The 18,180-nt window shown below is 36.2% G+C and overlaps 1 protein-coding gene across 1 annotated transcript; it reads right to left on the reverse strand.

Annotated features, from left to right (window-relative positions):
• Positions 1-10,521: 10,521 nt before the first annotated feature.
• On the reverse strand, positions 10,522-13,796 carry LOC145120075 (Double Clp-N motif-containing P-loop nucleoside triphosphate hydrolases superfamily protein). Its single transcript, XM_079055860.1, has 3 exons — positions 12,321-13,796; positions 11,775-11,973; positions 10,522-11,669 (listed from the first exon to the last, which is right to left on the reverse strand). The coding sequence occupies exons 1-3, from the start codon at positions 13,487-13,489 to the stop codon at positions 10,596-10,598; spliced, it is 2,442 nt and encodes an 813-aa protein (XP_078911986.1). The 5' UTR covers positions 13,490-13,796; the 3' UTR covers positions 10,522-10,595.
• Positions 13,797-18,180: the final 4,384 nt, after the last annotated feature.

The raw sequence follows: 18,180 nt of genomic DNA on the forward strand, positions 1-18,180 counted from the left end.
CTTAGTCCTGGGTGCAACTCTAATAGCCAAATCATCTTATTATCTTGAACCTCCTGAGATGTAAGAGTTATCCACATAGCTTTAGGACTTGTTGGGCAAAAGGATTTATCAGGCCGGACAGTTCGCCTTAAGAAGGACCGATTTTGTTTATTAAGAAGAAGGACGGATCGCACCATATGTGCATCGATTACAGGGAGCTGAATAAGATGAAGGTGAAAAACTCGTTATCCACTTCCGTGGATTGATGATTTATTTGATCAAATTCAAGTGTATCTTGGTTTTCCAAGATTGATTTGAGATCGGTGTATCATCAGATGAGGGTCAGGGATGAGGATATTAAGAATACGACCTTTAGGACTTGCTATGGGCATTATGAATTTGTGGTGATGCCATTCGGGCTAACCAATACATGTGGTATTCATCGATCTCGTGAATCGGGTATATAAGATGATGTTGGAACAGTGTGTGATTATGTTTATTGATGATATCTTGGTTTATTCTCGTACTAGTTGTGAGACCCGTATATTATACGGGTTGATTAAAACTAAATGTGAAGTACGAACCATTAAATAGAAATTTTATTTGAATTTGAAATTGAAATTGAAATAAGTGAAAATTATAAGAAAAAAAAACATGCAAAGAATAAATAAATTAAAATTATGTGTTTAGTGTGTACTAAACGGGTTAATTATAACAAAATGTTAAACATAAAAGTTTAAACTGTAAATTTATTTGAAATTGAATTTGAAATTTAAAATTTAAAATTTAAAATTTAAAACTAATAGTCATTATGGTAGGTTTAATTTATGGAAACTAAATTAATGATATATTGAAAATGAAAATTAAAGTAATGACAAGTGGAAAATAAATATATCTCAAATTATGACAAAATGACATGTGGCTAATTTTATGAGAGAAGGACATGTGGCAAACTCATTTTCATTTATTAGGGTAGATTTACGGTTCATCATCAGCCTCCATCACTCTCAAACCTTAGAAACCCTAACCCTAATCCCTTTGGGTGGTTCATGGCTCATTTTGGTGGTTTTGATGCTCTTTCAAGGAAGAAAAAGGCGATTTGGTGTAAAGATCAAGTAAGAAACAACTTCTCATCTTGCATATCAACTTCTGGACCATTTGTAAGGATTCAAGTTTCTAATTTTCTGGTTTATTCTCTTAGATCTAAATGTTTTATTCCTTTTTGGTTCATTGTTTTGATTTGTGCAAATGGATGGAATAAAGTTGGCAACTTTATGACCCTCCAAAGTCCCTAGAGCATCATATCTTATAGATCTAAGGATTAGCTATGGATTTTGAATCTTGCATGAAGTTTTAGGTCATTTTCTTGCTTTTTGACCTAGATTGGCTAGAGGAAATGCATGGAGTATGCATGTCCATAAAGTTATCAATTATATGGACCTTTGAAGTCCCTTAAGGCTTTTTGGAAAGTAAGAGTTAAAGACTTAACGGATTAAGGACTCAAACCAATAAGATTTTGCATCAGACAATGGCCACGTTGTGACATGGAGACTGTCACAACGTGACGATGGAGTATCATGCGATCATTTCGTCCTACCATGTTCCAGATGTGACCAAAGAGGGTCACGTCGTGGTGATTTCTCACAATGTAACCAAGGGATAGTCACGATGTGAGGGTCAACTTTTGGTAATTTTGGCTGTTGACTTTGACCATTAACCGTTGACTTTTTGACTAGTTTGACTTTTGGTCAAACATGAAGGAATTGAATTATTGATTAAGGTCCTTCCATGTTTTGGTGTAACGCCCGTGTTTCGAGGCTAAGCATTGATGCACTGATGTAATAGTTATGGTCAACAAATATAACTCATTTTGAAATAAAAAAAAAGGAATTATTCGAGTATCATGTGAATTTATGTGCTTTATGCTTGTTTATTATGATATAATAAATCAATAATGAAAATAAGAGCCAGAAATAAAAATATAGATAGACCTAATATCTATAAAGAAAGGTGTAGTGGTCGTGGCAAGGATTCCAGGGATATAAAGAATGCCGAAATCCGAGTTATAACGAAGAAATTATGGTCTGTCGAAGTTTCGCGACAGAACTGGCACGACATTGTCTGACGTAAATAGTGAATTTATGATAGAGGAATTTTTTAGCCTTAGTGATCTAAACGAAAGTCGTATCATACGTTAAATCAAGAGCGTGCATGAAAAGAACGTCCAAATCTGACTTCGTATGAGGGAGTTATGATTTTTCTAAGTTTCGGCTTAGCAGTATGCAGCCCGGAGTTCGAATATTAGACCGAGTGATTTCTAGCTAACACAACCTAAACGAGAATCGAAGATTTCATTAATAGTAGCGCAACGGTAAAAAGACATACGAAAACGGACATCGGATGAAGAATTTATGAATTTTTAACAGACTTTTCCTGTCCCGGCCTGTTAAAAATATAACTTGAAAAATAGATTCAAAATTAGCCAACGAAGTCTAAACGGAAGTTGTAGAGTACGGTCCCACCTATGCGTGGATATGAAGAACATCAAAAACGGAGCTCGTATGCGAAAGTTACGAATTTTAGAAGTCGAAGGCGTAATTTACGATCTGGGAGCGAGGCTACGCCCACCGTAGACCGAGGAACGCCTCGCGTTCGATTATGCCCTGCGTACGAAGATGGAACGCCTCGCGGTCTCGCATTGCTCGGTCTGGAAGAAGCCACGATGCACCATGCGAAGCTTGCTACATCGACGTACGAACGCGCTGCGTACCCTCGTACGCGCAGCGTTCCGAGGAACGCCCAGCGTACCACCGAAGGTAAGCGCTGCGTGGACAGCAGCCTCGGCCTATAAAAGGGGTGCGAGGGCCAGCCGATTTTTCACACATTTTGCCAACTCTTTCTCTCTCTACTCTCTCTCTACTCTCTCTCTCTAAACTTCCCAAACACCCCCGAAGCCTAGGAAACCTCCCTAGCACTAAAAGAAAGCCCCGGAGCACCCGAAGGCTCCGAGAAAAAGAGTTTTTCGGTTTGAAACTCTGCCCGCGCGGAGCCTGATTTTCAAGCAAACTTCCCGGTTTCGTCAAAGGAAATTATTTTAAGAAGCGAAGCGTTGTCCGAATCACCCTTTATCAGGTGAGTTCATAGTTACTTTCATCTTATACATAAATATGAAGTATTTTATATAAATTACGTGCTATGTGTGCATATTTACTTGAGATCTGTGCTATGTGAAAGATTTAAACTTCTTTGTTTTCAGATCTGAACCTTTTCTTCATATCTAGACTATAAATGTATTTTCTTTTCAGACTGAACCCTTTTCTTCAGATCTAAGCTGTACATGTATTTTATACTTTGAGATCTATGTTGGATGAAAGATCTGACTTCTTTCTTTTTAGATCTGAACCTTTTTTGTCAGATCTAGGCTGTAGATGTATTTTGTTTTCAGATCTGAACCTTTTTCTTCAGATCTAGGCTGTAGATGTATTTTGTTTTCAGATTTGAACCTTTTTCTTTAGATCTAGGCTGTAGATGTACATTGTTTACAGATCTGAACCTTTTTTCTTATGATCTGGACAGTAGATGTATTTTGTTTTCAGATCTACAAAAATGTTGCTATAGATGTATTTTATATCTACAAAAATGTTGGGTAGAATTTGGGTAGATAAATGATGAGGTATGAAAGATGATATAGATGAATATTGGTAGCTGCACTACAACCTGTAGATGATTTTGAAACGCGATGTACTCTAAACATCCTAGCAGATGCGCCTATAGGATAATATCGACAGTTGCGCCTAATAGAGAACATCATAATCCTGGCAGCTGCGCCTAGTAGATAATATTGGCAGTTGCGCCCAGTTTAGAACAACACAATCCTAGCAGTTGTGCCTAAAGGATAATATTGGTAGCTGTGCCTAAGAGATGACATTAGCAGTAATGGATTTCGCGCGTATTCCCTAGGATAAACCTTAGGAATGAATGAATGAAGGATAGCTGATTCTTAGGGTAGATCCTTAAGAATAAAGAAGATAATGGAGATGGGTAATTGGGTTGAATGTTTGATGTTTAAACATAATAACTATATTATTGTGGGTTGAAAACCCTATGTACTCACCAGGTTTCCCAACATGACCCACTCAGTTTATTTGTATCACAGGTGTCGATATAAAGCTACATTACACCGAGAGATTAAAGAGATGTAGATCACTTGTGTAAATGAATGTAAGTTCTGTTTATGCTTATGTTTCTGTATTGACGTTGACATCCTAAAGTTTTAAAATGAATAAAATACATTTCTTCGGAAATGCTTTGATAACATGTTTATCTTGTTTTTCTGGGAAAAAATTTCCGCAAAACTTTTCTTTAAAGTATACTCTGATTTTGAAAATGAAGCATAAACAAATCGGTATTTCCTGGCCGTGAAAATGGGAATGTCACATTTGGTTTCAGTCGGGTCGCAAGAAAAATTAGTGCAGATATTGAGTGTGTCACGGTGTTTCTTGGGTCTCCGATTCAGGTGAGTTTCTTCATTATACTACGTGTTGCAGTATATATCCTTGCATGTTAGGATATAGGAGTAGTGGTATGCTGGTTAGAATACAAGTAGGTTGGTTATCATCTAGTGGAGTGCCCTAGGGGCTGTGTGTAATCACCTAGGATAGCCTTAGAACTATTGATCTAGGCTTTCTTGCATGTTCCTTGTTTGGTTTCTGATCTAGAGTGAGTTCATCTGTTCGAATGTCTATCTCACCCTGGTCACATATAGCTATGCATTCCTTGGAAATTTGTTGGTAGTGACGTAGGGTGTCGGGAAAGGCCTAGTGTGCGATAGTGATCAGTTAGACATATAGATTTGTATAGGTAGTTTCATGTGCTTTTGTGTTCACTTGGTTTGTTGTTTGATTATATATGTCGACATCTTATGATGGGTTAGGTTGAGGCGGTACTGCTTCGTATTTTTGGCCAAGATACTAGATACGGTTCGACTCTAAGTCGTAGGCGCGGGAGAGAAATCAGTCATGGGCTGAAGGCCCAGGTAAGTAGTTAGGTTGAGGTGGGAGGCCAACAAACCCGGGAGCGGTCCAACTTTATGTTGTAGGCTCGGGAGCGGTCCATTCTTTATGACTATGGGACCGATATACATACATTGTATGTGTATTGAGGTGTGTGGTATTTTAGGGGAACTCACTAAGCTTTTGCTTACAGTTGTAGATTTAATGTTTTTTATGTGCCAGTGATTATTGTGGGAGGGCGAAGGCGTGACTTTGCACATTCATCAGTAGCAATGGAGATTCATCGTTTGTTATTACTCTGCTCTTTAAACAAATGTACTCTAGAACAAATGGTTTTCTTAACTTGGATTCTATAAATGTGAAGTTTTACCTTAATTAAAAAACATAAAATTTTTCTATGAAAATGGGACGTTACATGCTAGATGAAAAGTAGCAGCAGAATAAGAAGTTGCAATAAGGAAAAGTGTGGACGAAGGTTGGTGGTGGTTTGGTAGGGATGAGAATGAAGTTGGAGATCCAAGATAATGAAGGTGAGTGATGTTTCCTCTCATTGTGGACACGAGGAATACTATTACTTATGTTCCATGCTTTACTTGTACATAATGTGGAAATCATCAGGTCTTTTCTATTTGTATATTTACATGATGTTCATCAATAAACGACAAGTATGATTTCTTCTTAAGGTTCTAAAAGTTAATTGTCGAACATAACCGGACCCAAAGTTTGAACCAATGTCATCCAACAATTACAAACTTGTGAGGTAAATGGATTTGTTTGCAAGATGATGGAATTTAATTTTAAATTTTTATATGTATGAATGTGATTAAAAACATCAAGTTCCTTCCTTGATTTGCTTTTGTGTACAAAATTCTCGATGTGTTCAAATCATCTAATATTGTCATCATTGTAAGCTTGACTTATTGTTCCTCTTCAACTTTGACTTCTACTTGTCCATCATGCTACTTTGAGAAAAGTTTTAGTAAGAATATTGTTGTTATGTATAAAAAATATAAGTGCACTATATTATCTATAAAAGATAAAGTATGTTGCCTATATTCGTTAAAAGAGATGATTTATTTCACATACGAAGTGATGATGTGCAAAAGCTAGAGTATGTTACCTATATGAAATGATGATTTTTTTTATGTTCATGCAAATGCGTTTATTAACGGAACAAATGGGGATGGTATATATGAATGTGAGTGTATTGGTAATTTTGCATTTATACATGTTATGGCTTAACAGTTGAAGATTACGACTTCTTGTAATGATTTGTCAAATTGTTGTTGTCAACATGTTTTCTTTATGTGAATGTGAATGTTGTATTTTATTTATTAATTTAAGTTGTTTATCCAAATAACGTACATGATGTTAATTGGTCAATATTTGACATATAAATGATTTTAGTTGTTCCACAATAGTAATGAAAAACGAAAAAAGTGTGATTAAATGTCAACAATAGTCACAATAAAATCTATTATGTCTATTAAAAGTCAATAATAGTCATGACAAGCGAAAAAACATGTGACTAAAAATAGTTTATGGTTACGGTTTATTATATTACATGCCTGTAAAATTCAACAATAGTAAAGAGAAATGCAAAAAAAAAATATGTGACTAATAGTAGTTTTTGGTCACGGTTTAATATGTTGCGCGTCACTAAAAGTTAAAATTAGTGATGACAAACGAAAAAACGTGTGACTGATAGTAGTTTATGGTTACGGTTTAATATATTCCGTGTTATTAAAAGTCAACAATAGTAATGATAAACGAAAAAATGTGTTACCAAAAGTAGTTTATGGCCACGCATTAACTCATTATATGTCAATAAAAGTCAACAATAGTTATGAAAATAAAAAACCTATAACAAAAAGTTGGTTATGATGACATTTATAAAAAAAATGATTGAACACGCTACAATTTTTTTTACCATATAGTCATTTTTTTACATATAACAACGGTTTTTATGGGTTATAGTCATCAACATTAAACGTCACAATAACTTATCATTAATGACACGACATTTCCTTACATATTGAATGGCAAAAAAATGTCATAAAATGTCTATAATGACAATTTTTTTGTGTGGCTAATTCACTAATGTACATAGTGTCACTCAATTCTCTGACATAAAAACGTGTTTTTGGTTTATTATACCTTTGACTACGTACGTGGATATAACTGATGATGTCGAGTCTACAAGAAGTCATCAGTCTACATGAAGTCATCAACTTGGGTCAATGGTATAATAAAACAAAGGGTCAATTTGATATAATTTGAAATTTAGTTATGACAAAACTTCAAAAATGGTCCCTGTGGTTTTCGAAAATATCAAGTTTAGTCCCTAGGTTAAAAAAACCTTACAGATGGTCCCTGTGGTTTCAAAACTTTTAACAAATTGTCCTTTTCGCTAACTCCGTTAGCTTTTGGCCGTTAAGTGAAGGGTATTTCCGTCATTTCACAAAAGAGGGACCATTTATGAAGTTTTTTGTTATTTAAAAAAATATAATTATTTAATAAAGGGTCTCACCCTCTCTTTCTCTCTCTCTCTCAAAAGAACCCATCTTAAACTAGATCTTCACTTCGTCGATGAACTCATCTTCCACCATATCAAACGAAGAAGACTTATCCCCTTTCATCATCAAAACCTTCGCCTCGGGTAACCCCGAAACCCGACTCTACCACCTCCGTCATTTTTGTAGATCCAAAGAGGTTGAGATCGAAGAAGTCTGCAAGGTTCATTATCAGGACTTCATAACGGCTTTCAATGACCTGCGTTCTCTTCTTTCAGGCGTCGAATCGCTTAAACCATCCATCTCCAATTCAAACTACAAGTTACAGTCTGATATCGGCCCTCTCTTAACATCTCTCGATTCTTTCATAGAAGCAAGAGGGTTTACACTTCCGCTTGGAATTCGCGATCGACTTGACCAGTGTCGTCGGGCAACCATTTAATGGGGACTTTCCGGCCGTCTGCGAGGGTGGCTTTGAAGACGAGATCAAATCCTCCACATCTGATTATGTTTTCTTGATCGAAACTGTTGGTTGATTTCAAAAGATCTTTGTTGTTTCCGTTCGATTTCTAGAAAAGAACGAATAGTCTCGATTCGAGTTCTTCTTTGTTGCAATCGGTTTCATCTTCTTTTTCTTGATCGACTTCTTGACTGGTTGTTGCAAGAAAAATGATCAAGAACATGAGTAGAAGAATGAATAATGTTCCATTCCGATTCCGATTTCTATACCTGCAATTGCACCTTTGCTTTACCTGGATTTCCTATTTTGGGATTGTGGAAAGAGTTCGTTTGATTTCTAGCAAGTGTAATCGCATAACTTGTTTCCTTCAAAGATTGAATTTGTAAACATTGTGAACTGACCTCCCTTTGAATTGCAACTGCCTGTTATATGTTTCTTGTATTGATTTGGGGGGTGGCTGTATGCGATTCAATTAGAGGGATAAAAAGGGGATATATGCTTTAATTTCTTCTTCTGTTATGTATTTTCTTGATGTAATTAAGATGTCGATACTTTTCTTTCATATAAATGGGAGATGGGTATTTCTTTCACACAACAGGGTCTTAATGGAAGGCCAAATCTGGTTGTGATAGTGACGACTTTAAAGGTGGAGCTAGATCCTAATCCATTGATTGAACTAGATAGAATGAATCATTAATGTGTGTATATGAAAGGGAGGGATAGTGAATCATCAATGTATGCATATGTCTATGTTGGTCTGATTGAGGTTTCAGAAGAGAGTGATATATGTTCTTCAGTTTGATGTGTGTGTGTGTGTGTGAGAGAGAGAGAGAGTGTGTGTGTGTGTGTGGGACCCTTTATTATATATTTATATTTTTTAAATAACAAAAAACTTCATAAATTGTCCCTGTTTTGTGAAATGACGGAAATACCCTTCACTTAACGGCAAAAAGCTAACGGAGTTAGCGAAAATGACCGTTTGTTAAAAGTTTTGAAACCATAGGGACCATCTGTGAGGTTTTTTGAACTTAGGGATTAAACTTGATATTTTCTGAAAACCAAATGGACCATTTTTGAAGTTTTGTCTTTAGTTATTTAAAAAAATAAAGCATTATTTATTGTCACTTTAAATGACAATTTTCTTATATTATTAATGTATTTGTAATATGAACATATATTCAAACTTTAGATAATATTTAGGGTTTTTTTAAGAACGGCTATGTTACATAGGGAGCCGCACCCTCGGAACTGCATGGGATAAACGGTGTTTAGGTATTGTTGCTCTAGCTTTTCTTTGGGTTGTTTGAAAAATCATAATTTAACAAGAAAGATCATCAGTTCAAGGTTCATTGCAGCTCATTTCTTACATGCATGTCAAGGTTAGTCATTAGTTTTTCCTTTTGTTTTTGATCAGTAAGAGGATTTTATTTATAAAAGTGGCGAGCGAAGTCATTAGCTTTTCAATGGATTAGAAATAGAGCTACTGGCATGCATGGTGGCTTCTCTCTGTATTGTTCTAATTGGTGTACATGTGTTAAACATGTTGAGGCTCGCTCCTCGGTTGTAACTCCCTAACGTCTTTTATATTTACTTTCCTTTTGCTGTCAAAATAAAAACATACAAAAATTCAACCGGGGAAAAGCTATTCACTAGCCAAATTCTTTTATAATCGTCCACAATATTATTGTTAAATTAAAGGCCTCATTATGCATGTCTCCTAAATATTGTGTATTTTATTTTTATTTATTTTTTACTTTTACACAACTTTTTAAAGCGATACTTTAAAACTACTTGTGGGAAATAATAAGCAAATAATTTGTATGGAGCCCAACTGACTTGGTCTTCTATGCGCATACTGATTGCCATATGTTCCTCTCTATGCACAAGTTTCATGAAAGTTTAAAGTCTTTTTGGAAAATGCATATTGTTCTTCCTAATATGAACTCCATTAAGCATCATCATTGTGCTTAAATCACGAAAAAACTATGAGGCTATCAGTCTCCTACTTTTTCAGTTAAAGTGCAACCCTTTATTTTTAGACAAAGAAATACGAGTTTAATTTATTATATATTTTGATATTGTTTATAAACTACAAGGACACACACACACATATATATATATATATATATATATATATATATATATATATATATACACTAACAAGTCGATAGTTAAATACTAATGTTTCGTTATATTGTTTTTTAATGATTAAATACAAAAATACAAAGTGGTTTTCACCATTATAGATATATAGATTTTATAAAGTACTATACATAATGTCTAAATAGTAAATAAAAACATAAAAAAAATATATTCTAATTTTGAAGAAAATTCAAAACATAATGTCTCTAAAAAAATGAAAATGAAATGTTATAATAAAACAAAAAAATAGAATAATATTATATAGTATACAAACAAAAAATAAAAGAATGTTCGTATTAATTTCTTTGTATTTTTCCTTTTTTTTAAACAGGAGAAAAGTCTGAGCAAATTAGTCTCTTCAACTGCTTCATGCACCTGATTCAAGTTAGAATTCATACAATGCACATCAATAGTATGGACTGAAGTAAGTAGTAGATTTCTCAGTTAAATTTTCAGAAATTTTGGAAAATTAAGTTCAAGATTCAAGATTTACAGTGACAAATCTTGACTGTTGAAATTGATACATTTGTCTACAGATTCAAGTAACCCTATATCATCCATGGACATGGACTCCTCCTCATGATCTTCATCAAATGAAATATTCAAATCCAAAGATCCACAAGGGCTTCCTTCTTCTTCTTCTTGTACTTTCTGCTTCACGGGTGGAGAGCATGTTCTTGATATAGAGCTAAAGCTTTCACAACTCAACACAATTATCGCATCAAAAAAACTAACTTCTTCCCCTTTAGGATGTATTAATTTCCCTCTTTCAATAGCTCTTTTGATCCCCATTTGAGAGCAATAGTCTGCTTGCTCTACATCCTCCACCAAAAACAACCTATGAGGATTCGCTGACACTGCTTCAGCAAACCTTTCAAGATAACTACAACTTTGTTCATCTCTTGACCTCTTGTTTCTTGGTTCATCAGTTGTGTCCACTCTCGGAGATGATGAAAAGTTGCTTAAAGCAATTTCTATGAAACTTGAATGCGACCCAAAAACAACCTTAGCTAATTCTCTAGCAATTTTTCCTTTTATATGCGAATCAATACCTTGAAAGCAAAACCATGTCTCTTCTTTGGTGTCATTGTTGTTTATCTTGTCTTTTCTTCTCAGCATTCCCGATCTGCATTTTAGTATAGTACTCGCAATATCAGGAACAATGTCCTTTTGCCATGGTACCTTATCTTCTAATGCATTGCATAAGATTTTTAAATTTTCTCCGTTGAACTCCTTGAACTTTTGAATGTAGTCCACCTCCATAACATCACTAGAAGAAACTGAATTCGGAGTGGAATTAGGGTTTGATGGAAATCTTTGTCTAGTGTCTACCTCCACATGTGATTCGATGTTTTTCTCTAACGCTGTAAAATCCCAAAGTTGACGATCCATTGAGGTTCGGTTGGAATTAGGGTTTTCCTGATTGTAGGAAAAGCAAGAAGCTGGTGAGGATGGTGAAACAGAAGAGAAGCTTAAGCTTCTCTGAAACAAGGGTTTGTTCCTATGAACTGAAGTGCAGATTGAGTTCCACTTCTTGGACAATTCTTTTATGGAAACAAATTCCTGAAATTAGTAAATAAGAATAATGTTAGAATAATAATATATGGTATCAAAGCTAAAAGAAGGTCTCGTGTAACTTTTAGTGTAGAAAGTAAATATGATTCTCACCTGATCATGATTATTGACTACTATTTTCTCATCAGCGAGCCATGAAGGGAGGCTTGAGGATCGTGAACTTTTAGCTTCATTCTCGAAATTCAAAGAGCAATCCACGCAACATGTAAGTTGCTTCTCCTCTCCACTTTCAATCATCAGCCGACTACCTCCATTGTCGCCATTCTTGCTCCCACACTCACTTTGTATATCACTACAGCAATGAAAATGATCATATGAGAAAGAAAATAAAAAAAAAACGAGTCCAAATACATAAATCTAATAAATCGGAAGGATATTTTATTCTGAAAGAAACTAGTCATTATGATCAATGTCACTTTATAAATGCTATGATCAAAAAGAAAAGAAAGAAAAAGAAAGTTGTATATGAGATGAACTTCATATATATGAATAATTATTCAAATCTCATAAAAAGAAGAATCAAGAAAGTGGTCCCTGTAAAGACCCAAATCCATCAATTTCTTCCAACTCTAAATTAAGAATCCGAAAACAAAAATTCAGTAATAGATGTTATTAGCATGCCACCAAAGATGAGTATACCTGTGTGGAACAAGACTCAAGCTTAAGCTTCCAGCTGGGATGGTAAGCGGATGGAGCTTCCAAATAATTTCAAGAGAAGGGTTTCCATTTCTACACTTCATGTATGTTTGAAATGATGAAATCCCCATTACCCAAAGCTTTCCACTAATCTCTTCATCAATACCACAAAGTAATCTTCCTAACTCCATAATCATGTGCTCAACGGGACAATAGTAGCCCCTTCCTTGACCCCATGAACTGGTTCTATACTCAGTAATCCATTTAAGATCTCCTAAGTAAAGTACAACCCCTCTTCTCAAAAACCCATTTACTAGGGTCCTTAGCTCTCCAAGCTTTTGTTCAACTTCTCCTTTAGAGAGTTTACCAAAAGAGAAGAGAGGGAGACTTATAAACTTAACATCTCTTAGTGCCTCAGGAACGTCTCCTTTATCAACCTTCTCCATGATTCTCGCTACTACACCTTCTATCGTAGCAACGCACTCACCTACAACCACAAGGCTTCGAGATCGCTTCATGTTTATTAGATTGTCTATTACATACATCACATCCTCATTATGATGTGGATTGTCGATAGTATTCTGTCTCGTACAGTCCTTGTACTTGATGGTATTACATGAAGCGGAAGGAGGAGGTGTTTGAGAGGATAACTCTAGAGAAACAACTTGTTCTACATTGCTTTTCACTTGTGTACTGGAAAACCCAGCCTCTCGCATCACCCTGCTAACACTTGGGTCATCTAAAATCGATATGATAAGCTGTTCAAGCTCAATCTTTACAGCAAGTAACGGTTGTTGCTGGTTCTCAATGGATCCACGCCTCTGATGAGCCTGTGCGCGCTTGAACGCTGCCACAAGTGCATTTGAAATCGATGGGTGCTGGGATGAGTGATTGGGGCCTAACATAGGACTGGATGAAGAAGTAGGAAGACGATTGAGAGCGACGTTAAAGCAAAGCTCAAGAGCTTTACACTGGAGAGGATGAGAATGGGATTGGGATTGGAGGCAGGCTGTTCGGAGGAGGCCGGTGGCGGAGGAGAGCATGGTGTTCGCCACATGAAGAGGGGTTACCTGAGCATGCCCACGGCGGCGTGCCAGCGTGACTGCCTGTTTTATGATGCTTGCTGCATCTGAACTTAAAGCTTGTTGGATAGTGAAACCACCTGCTCTCATGTTTTCTTAGTTATGGCTATAAAGGGGTTATACGTTTCGTTCGATAGTGAAGAAGACAAGAGACCATATAGACTTAGGTTTAAGATCTGAAATCTTGATTTGTTAGTTTACAGATAGATTGTGTATGCAGAAATGGCGATGGAGAGTGATGGGTCTGTTCTTTGCTTGGGGGTGAGGTTAGATTTAGAGGGCCAAAGTCGATTTTGTAGTGGAAAGTGGAATGCATGTGCTGACAAGCAGGAAGAATTCACCAGTCCCAAAGGCAATTCAACTTTGAAAGGAATCAGGAAATATGTACGATTTTCTTGAAGCGTAGTCCTCTTTTGATGAGTGTTTATATTATAGTATTATCAAAATAAAGAGGAGAATACTTATCCAAACAAATTATTTCATTCCTTTTGAATTTATAATTAATTTTTTCTATTCTAATAAATGAGATAATTTTCTAACATATGGTTTCTTTTAAATGTTTCTTATTTTAAAGATAAATTATCAATTTATCTTTAACTCATTCGATTAAAATCTCATCCTACGAGGAATTTATTCGAGTTGATATTCCATACCTAAATCTAAGCAAATCATCACTTTCTCATCTCATTCATCTCATTTGCTCATTGTTTGGAGTGAAGCTTAGCGATCCAGAGTTATCACCTCTTTTGCAAGCCATTGAATGTATAAAGTTCTTAGCTTGACAACTCCTCGTGTAGATCTATTTTGGGGTGATTTATGGTTTATTTTAGTCCCTTTTGTTTATCCTTGCGTGTAAAGGTTACTCCAAGAGCTTAGCCTCTAGATCTGTATGTTTTAGAGGTCCCTAATGCATAAAAATATCACCTTGATGGGTTTTGTGCAACCATGCAAAGTTGATGTCTCATTTCATGGAGCTAAGATACTTAGAATTGGACTTTGGGGTGTTTTTAGCCATGCAAAGGCTTAAAGTCTTCGACTTTATGGGTTAGGACTTTAATATGAAGATATATTGTGGATTGGATAATAAGTTCTGAAGTGATCACTACAAGAATAATCATCAATAGAGACGAAACTTATAGGGACAACAACAATCGTCGTTATAGATGACCCTATAGGGACGACATATTGTCGCTATAGAGTTGATCAAACACTTTTGACTTTATAAGCTAAAGTGACGACAAATCGCCTCTACTGTTAAAGCGGGAACAAAAAAATGTTGTCGGGATTCCAAAAACGTATAGGGACGGCATATTGTGCCAAAAATAAATTAAATTAAATATATATACATTTTTTTAATTTGTTTAATTAGAAATTAGGGGCGACGTCATTTTGCTGGAGGGTATAGGGACGACAAGTCGTCCCTATAGGGTTTTATGCTATCTGAAAGTAGAAGAAGCTTCCCTTTCTCGTTACTTGATCTCTGCTCCTCTTTTGGCTCTCGCTCTCTCAGGCGCCAATTTTTTTCTCGTCGGCCACCACAACGACAACTAGGTAACCGTCGGCCTCAACAGTGATCATCATCTTCGCTACGACGTTGGTCCAACGATTCCTTCTCTTGATCGCAGTTCTCATCAGGTTATCACTTATCACTGGTACATATATATTGCAATGAAGATCTTGTTGGTATTGGCTTTGTGTTGATATATTTTTTTTTAAAACTTGAAATGTATTAAAATGATGCAAGATCATATGTATTATCTTTCAATTTGCAGGTGCTGCTCATGGAACCCGTAAAGTTACAAACTTCACATTGGAAAAGCTATTTCAGTTACGCAGAGGTATATTTTTCATCAAACATTCTTAATTTTTGATATTAAATTACTTATAATATGTAGTTATTGTTGTGTATATCTCTAGATGAGGTTACATTAATTTATCAAGTTTAGATTGCTTGGGGAGAAGCTATCAATTTACACTGGGTCAAGTCATGTATCATTGAGCTAGTACTCGTATCTTTCGTACTCTAACCTTAATGGGGTCACTCTTAATCCTATTTCCATGAAATGAAAATTTTGTTACACATTCTTTTACTAATTGTGTTGTTGATTTGTACTTCAGATATGATATTTGAATCGCCTAGTGGAAACGAGTCGATTGCACTAAAACTTGTTTCAATGGGGAAATGTGAAGTTTGGATCAATGGCTAAAGTATTGGAAGATATTCTCCTTCACAGACATGGTTCGAAACCTGCATTTATCAGTGATAGTTTGATTATATTTTTTTATAGCTAACAATTTTGATTTGTGACATTGGGTTTATGTTTGACAGGTACAAGTACCCCGCTCGATCTTTCCTTAAACCAACATGAAACCTACTGGTTTTGTTCGAGGAAGAATATGGAAATCCGCTAAACTTTTCATTAGATATTGTTTTGATTATCAACTCTAGTTTGTTTGTATGAACAACTAAAAAATTTCAAGTTTCGTTGTTTTTTTAGTAAACCGATCATGTAATATATTTTAAAGTTTTTGATTGTAGATATTTGAAATGTTTTATATTTAAATTTACTATTTTTTGTTTTATTGTATATAAAACTTTTGTTGTAAATAAAAATCCTGGAAAATTAAACAAATCACAGGGGCATGACAAAAATCTGTAAAATTTGTGCAGAACCTATAGCGACGACTTATCGTCTCTATTGGGATATGTATGGTGACAAGAAGTTGACGCAATATTTTTACCTACAGCGACAACAAGTCGTCTCTATAGGGTTGGCTATGGTGACGAAGGCTATGGCGACGACAATAGGATCTAAAGCGACACATCTATGGTGACGAGGCCTATGGCGACGACATGTCGTCTCCAGGGTCTATAACGACGACTTTGCACCCTGTGGCGATGACTTTTGTTGTCCCCATAGGTATTTAATCTTGTAGTGGATTAAGTCATTTGCCCAAAGAGTTAGGATCAGGTCAGTACGCAGGGCGTACTTCTGGGTACGCTGAGCGTACTGGCTGCGAACCCACTTCTGCATCGATCGCGTACATAGGGTGTACGAGCCTGGTACGCTGAGCGTTCGCTAGTATGGGCTGAAGGAATTGTGGGTTTAGGTTTTTGGGCTATGTTTTGTTTGGGCTTGGCCCCTTAACTACCATGGATAACTTCTGGATTTTGGGCTTTTCTAGATTGAGCTATTTGGGCTTTAGGTGCCATTTAGGAATTGGGCCTTTAGATAGCAAATGGGTTGGGCCTTAATTTTTTGGGCCAAGTAGGAAAAAGGGTAAAATGGTCTTTTACCATGGATGTTGGACAAGTGAACTAGACTATTGATTTTGGATTAAGACCAATTATTAATTGGGTATTAGTGATGATGTTAGCGCGGGGATTTTCCAGACCAACAGACCGAGATTTTATCCGAGTGATTCTGCAGCTTGAGGTGAGTTTTGTCACCGTGTTTAGCAGGTCGAAGGCACCAATGTCGGCCCATGGTTTCTTATGTTTAGGATGCTAGTTGTCTGCGTGACCCTTGCATGTGATATGTGTTTATATGTTTACTAGGCGGGGCCCAATGACTATTTTGTATGTTATTTATCTTTGTGATTATTGCATGTGTTTATATAGTTATATGTTTATTTGTTTATATGTATATCGAGCGAGGCCTGATGCCTGGCGCGGCCTGATGACTGACACATCTATTTACCGAGTGGGGCCCGATGTCGGGCGGGGCCCAATATATGTTTGTTATGTATGGTATGTGGTATTTTGGGAGACTCGGTAAGCTTTTTCCTTACGGTTTTCAGTTTTTGTTTCAGGTAGTTCTGCTTTGAAGGGGAAGAGCAAGGGATAACTGCAGCACCACATCGTTCCGCATTTTTATACTACTCTGATGTACTTAGATGTTATTGATACACTTTGATTCACCATGGTTTCGATGATGTTGTTTGGATAATGGTTTTATTAATATAAAAATAAAAAACTTCCAGTCTTACTTATTGGGACATTACATGTGTAGGGCCGCTTGCGAGGGTTAATGTTATAAGTTCGGCATGTGGTGGGCCAAGGTAGTAAAATTGAGTTGTAGAGCTCTTCATGACCTTTCCGTGGATATAAAGAACGTCGAAATCGGAATTATAATGAAGTAGTTATGATCATTTAAGTTGAAGTGGAAGTGGAGAAAAATGCATGTCACAAAGTGGGCCATTGGTGGTCACGACGTGACAAGCAATGAATGGATCGCGTATCATGACCATTCTCACGACGTGGGCAAGGGATGCTCACGACGTGAGAGCTATTATAGCCCAATCCCACTAGTTTTTAGGGTTTCCTAGGTATTTAAGCCTCCTTAACTAGGGTTCATTTCACAGCCTCCCCTCCATCTAAATCAGAAAACCCTAACCCTAATCCCTTTTGGTGGTTTTGGATCCATTTTGGTGATTTGGTGGCTAGAAGAAGAAGATGTTCTAGAGTGTTGGTCCAGCAAGGAAGCTTCATCATCATCTTGTGCACATTCTGGACACTTGTAAGTGTCCAAGATTCAACCTTTATGAGTTTCAATTGCTAGATCTAGGTTCTTGTCCCTTTTCCTTCATGGTTGTTAAAGTTTGCATGGAGGAGATCCATAAAGTTGGCAACTTTATGATCTCTAAGGATCCCTTGAGCATCTTATCTTTTAGATATGAAGTTTAGTTGTGATTTATGAATTTTGTATGAATTTGGGACCATTTCTTGCTATTTGATCAAAGTTGGGTTTAGGACATGCATGAGGCAAGCATGTCTGTTA

The sequence above is a fragment of the Lactuca virosa genome, chromosome 6 (assembly GCF_052849685.1).
Source record: "Lactuca virosa cultivar CGN04683 chromosome 6, Lactuca_virosa_CGN04683_v6, whole genome shotgun sequence".
Lineage (NCBI taxonomy): Eukaryota > Viridiplantae > Streptophyta > Magnoliopsida > Asterales > Asteraceae > Lactuca > Lactuca virosa.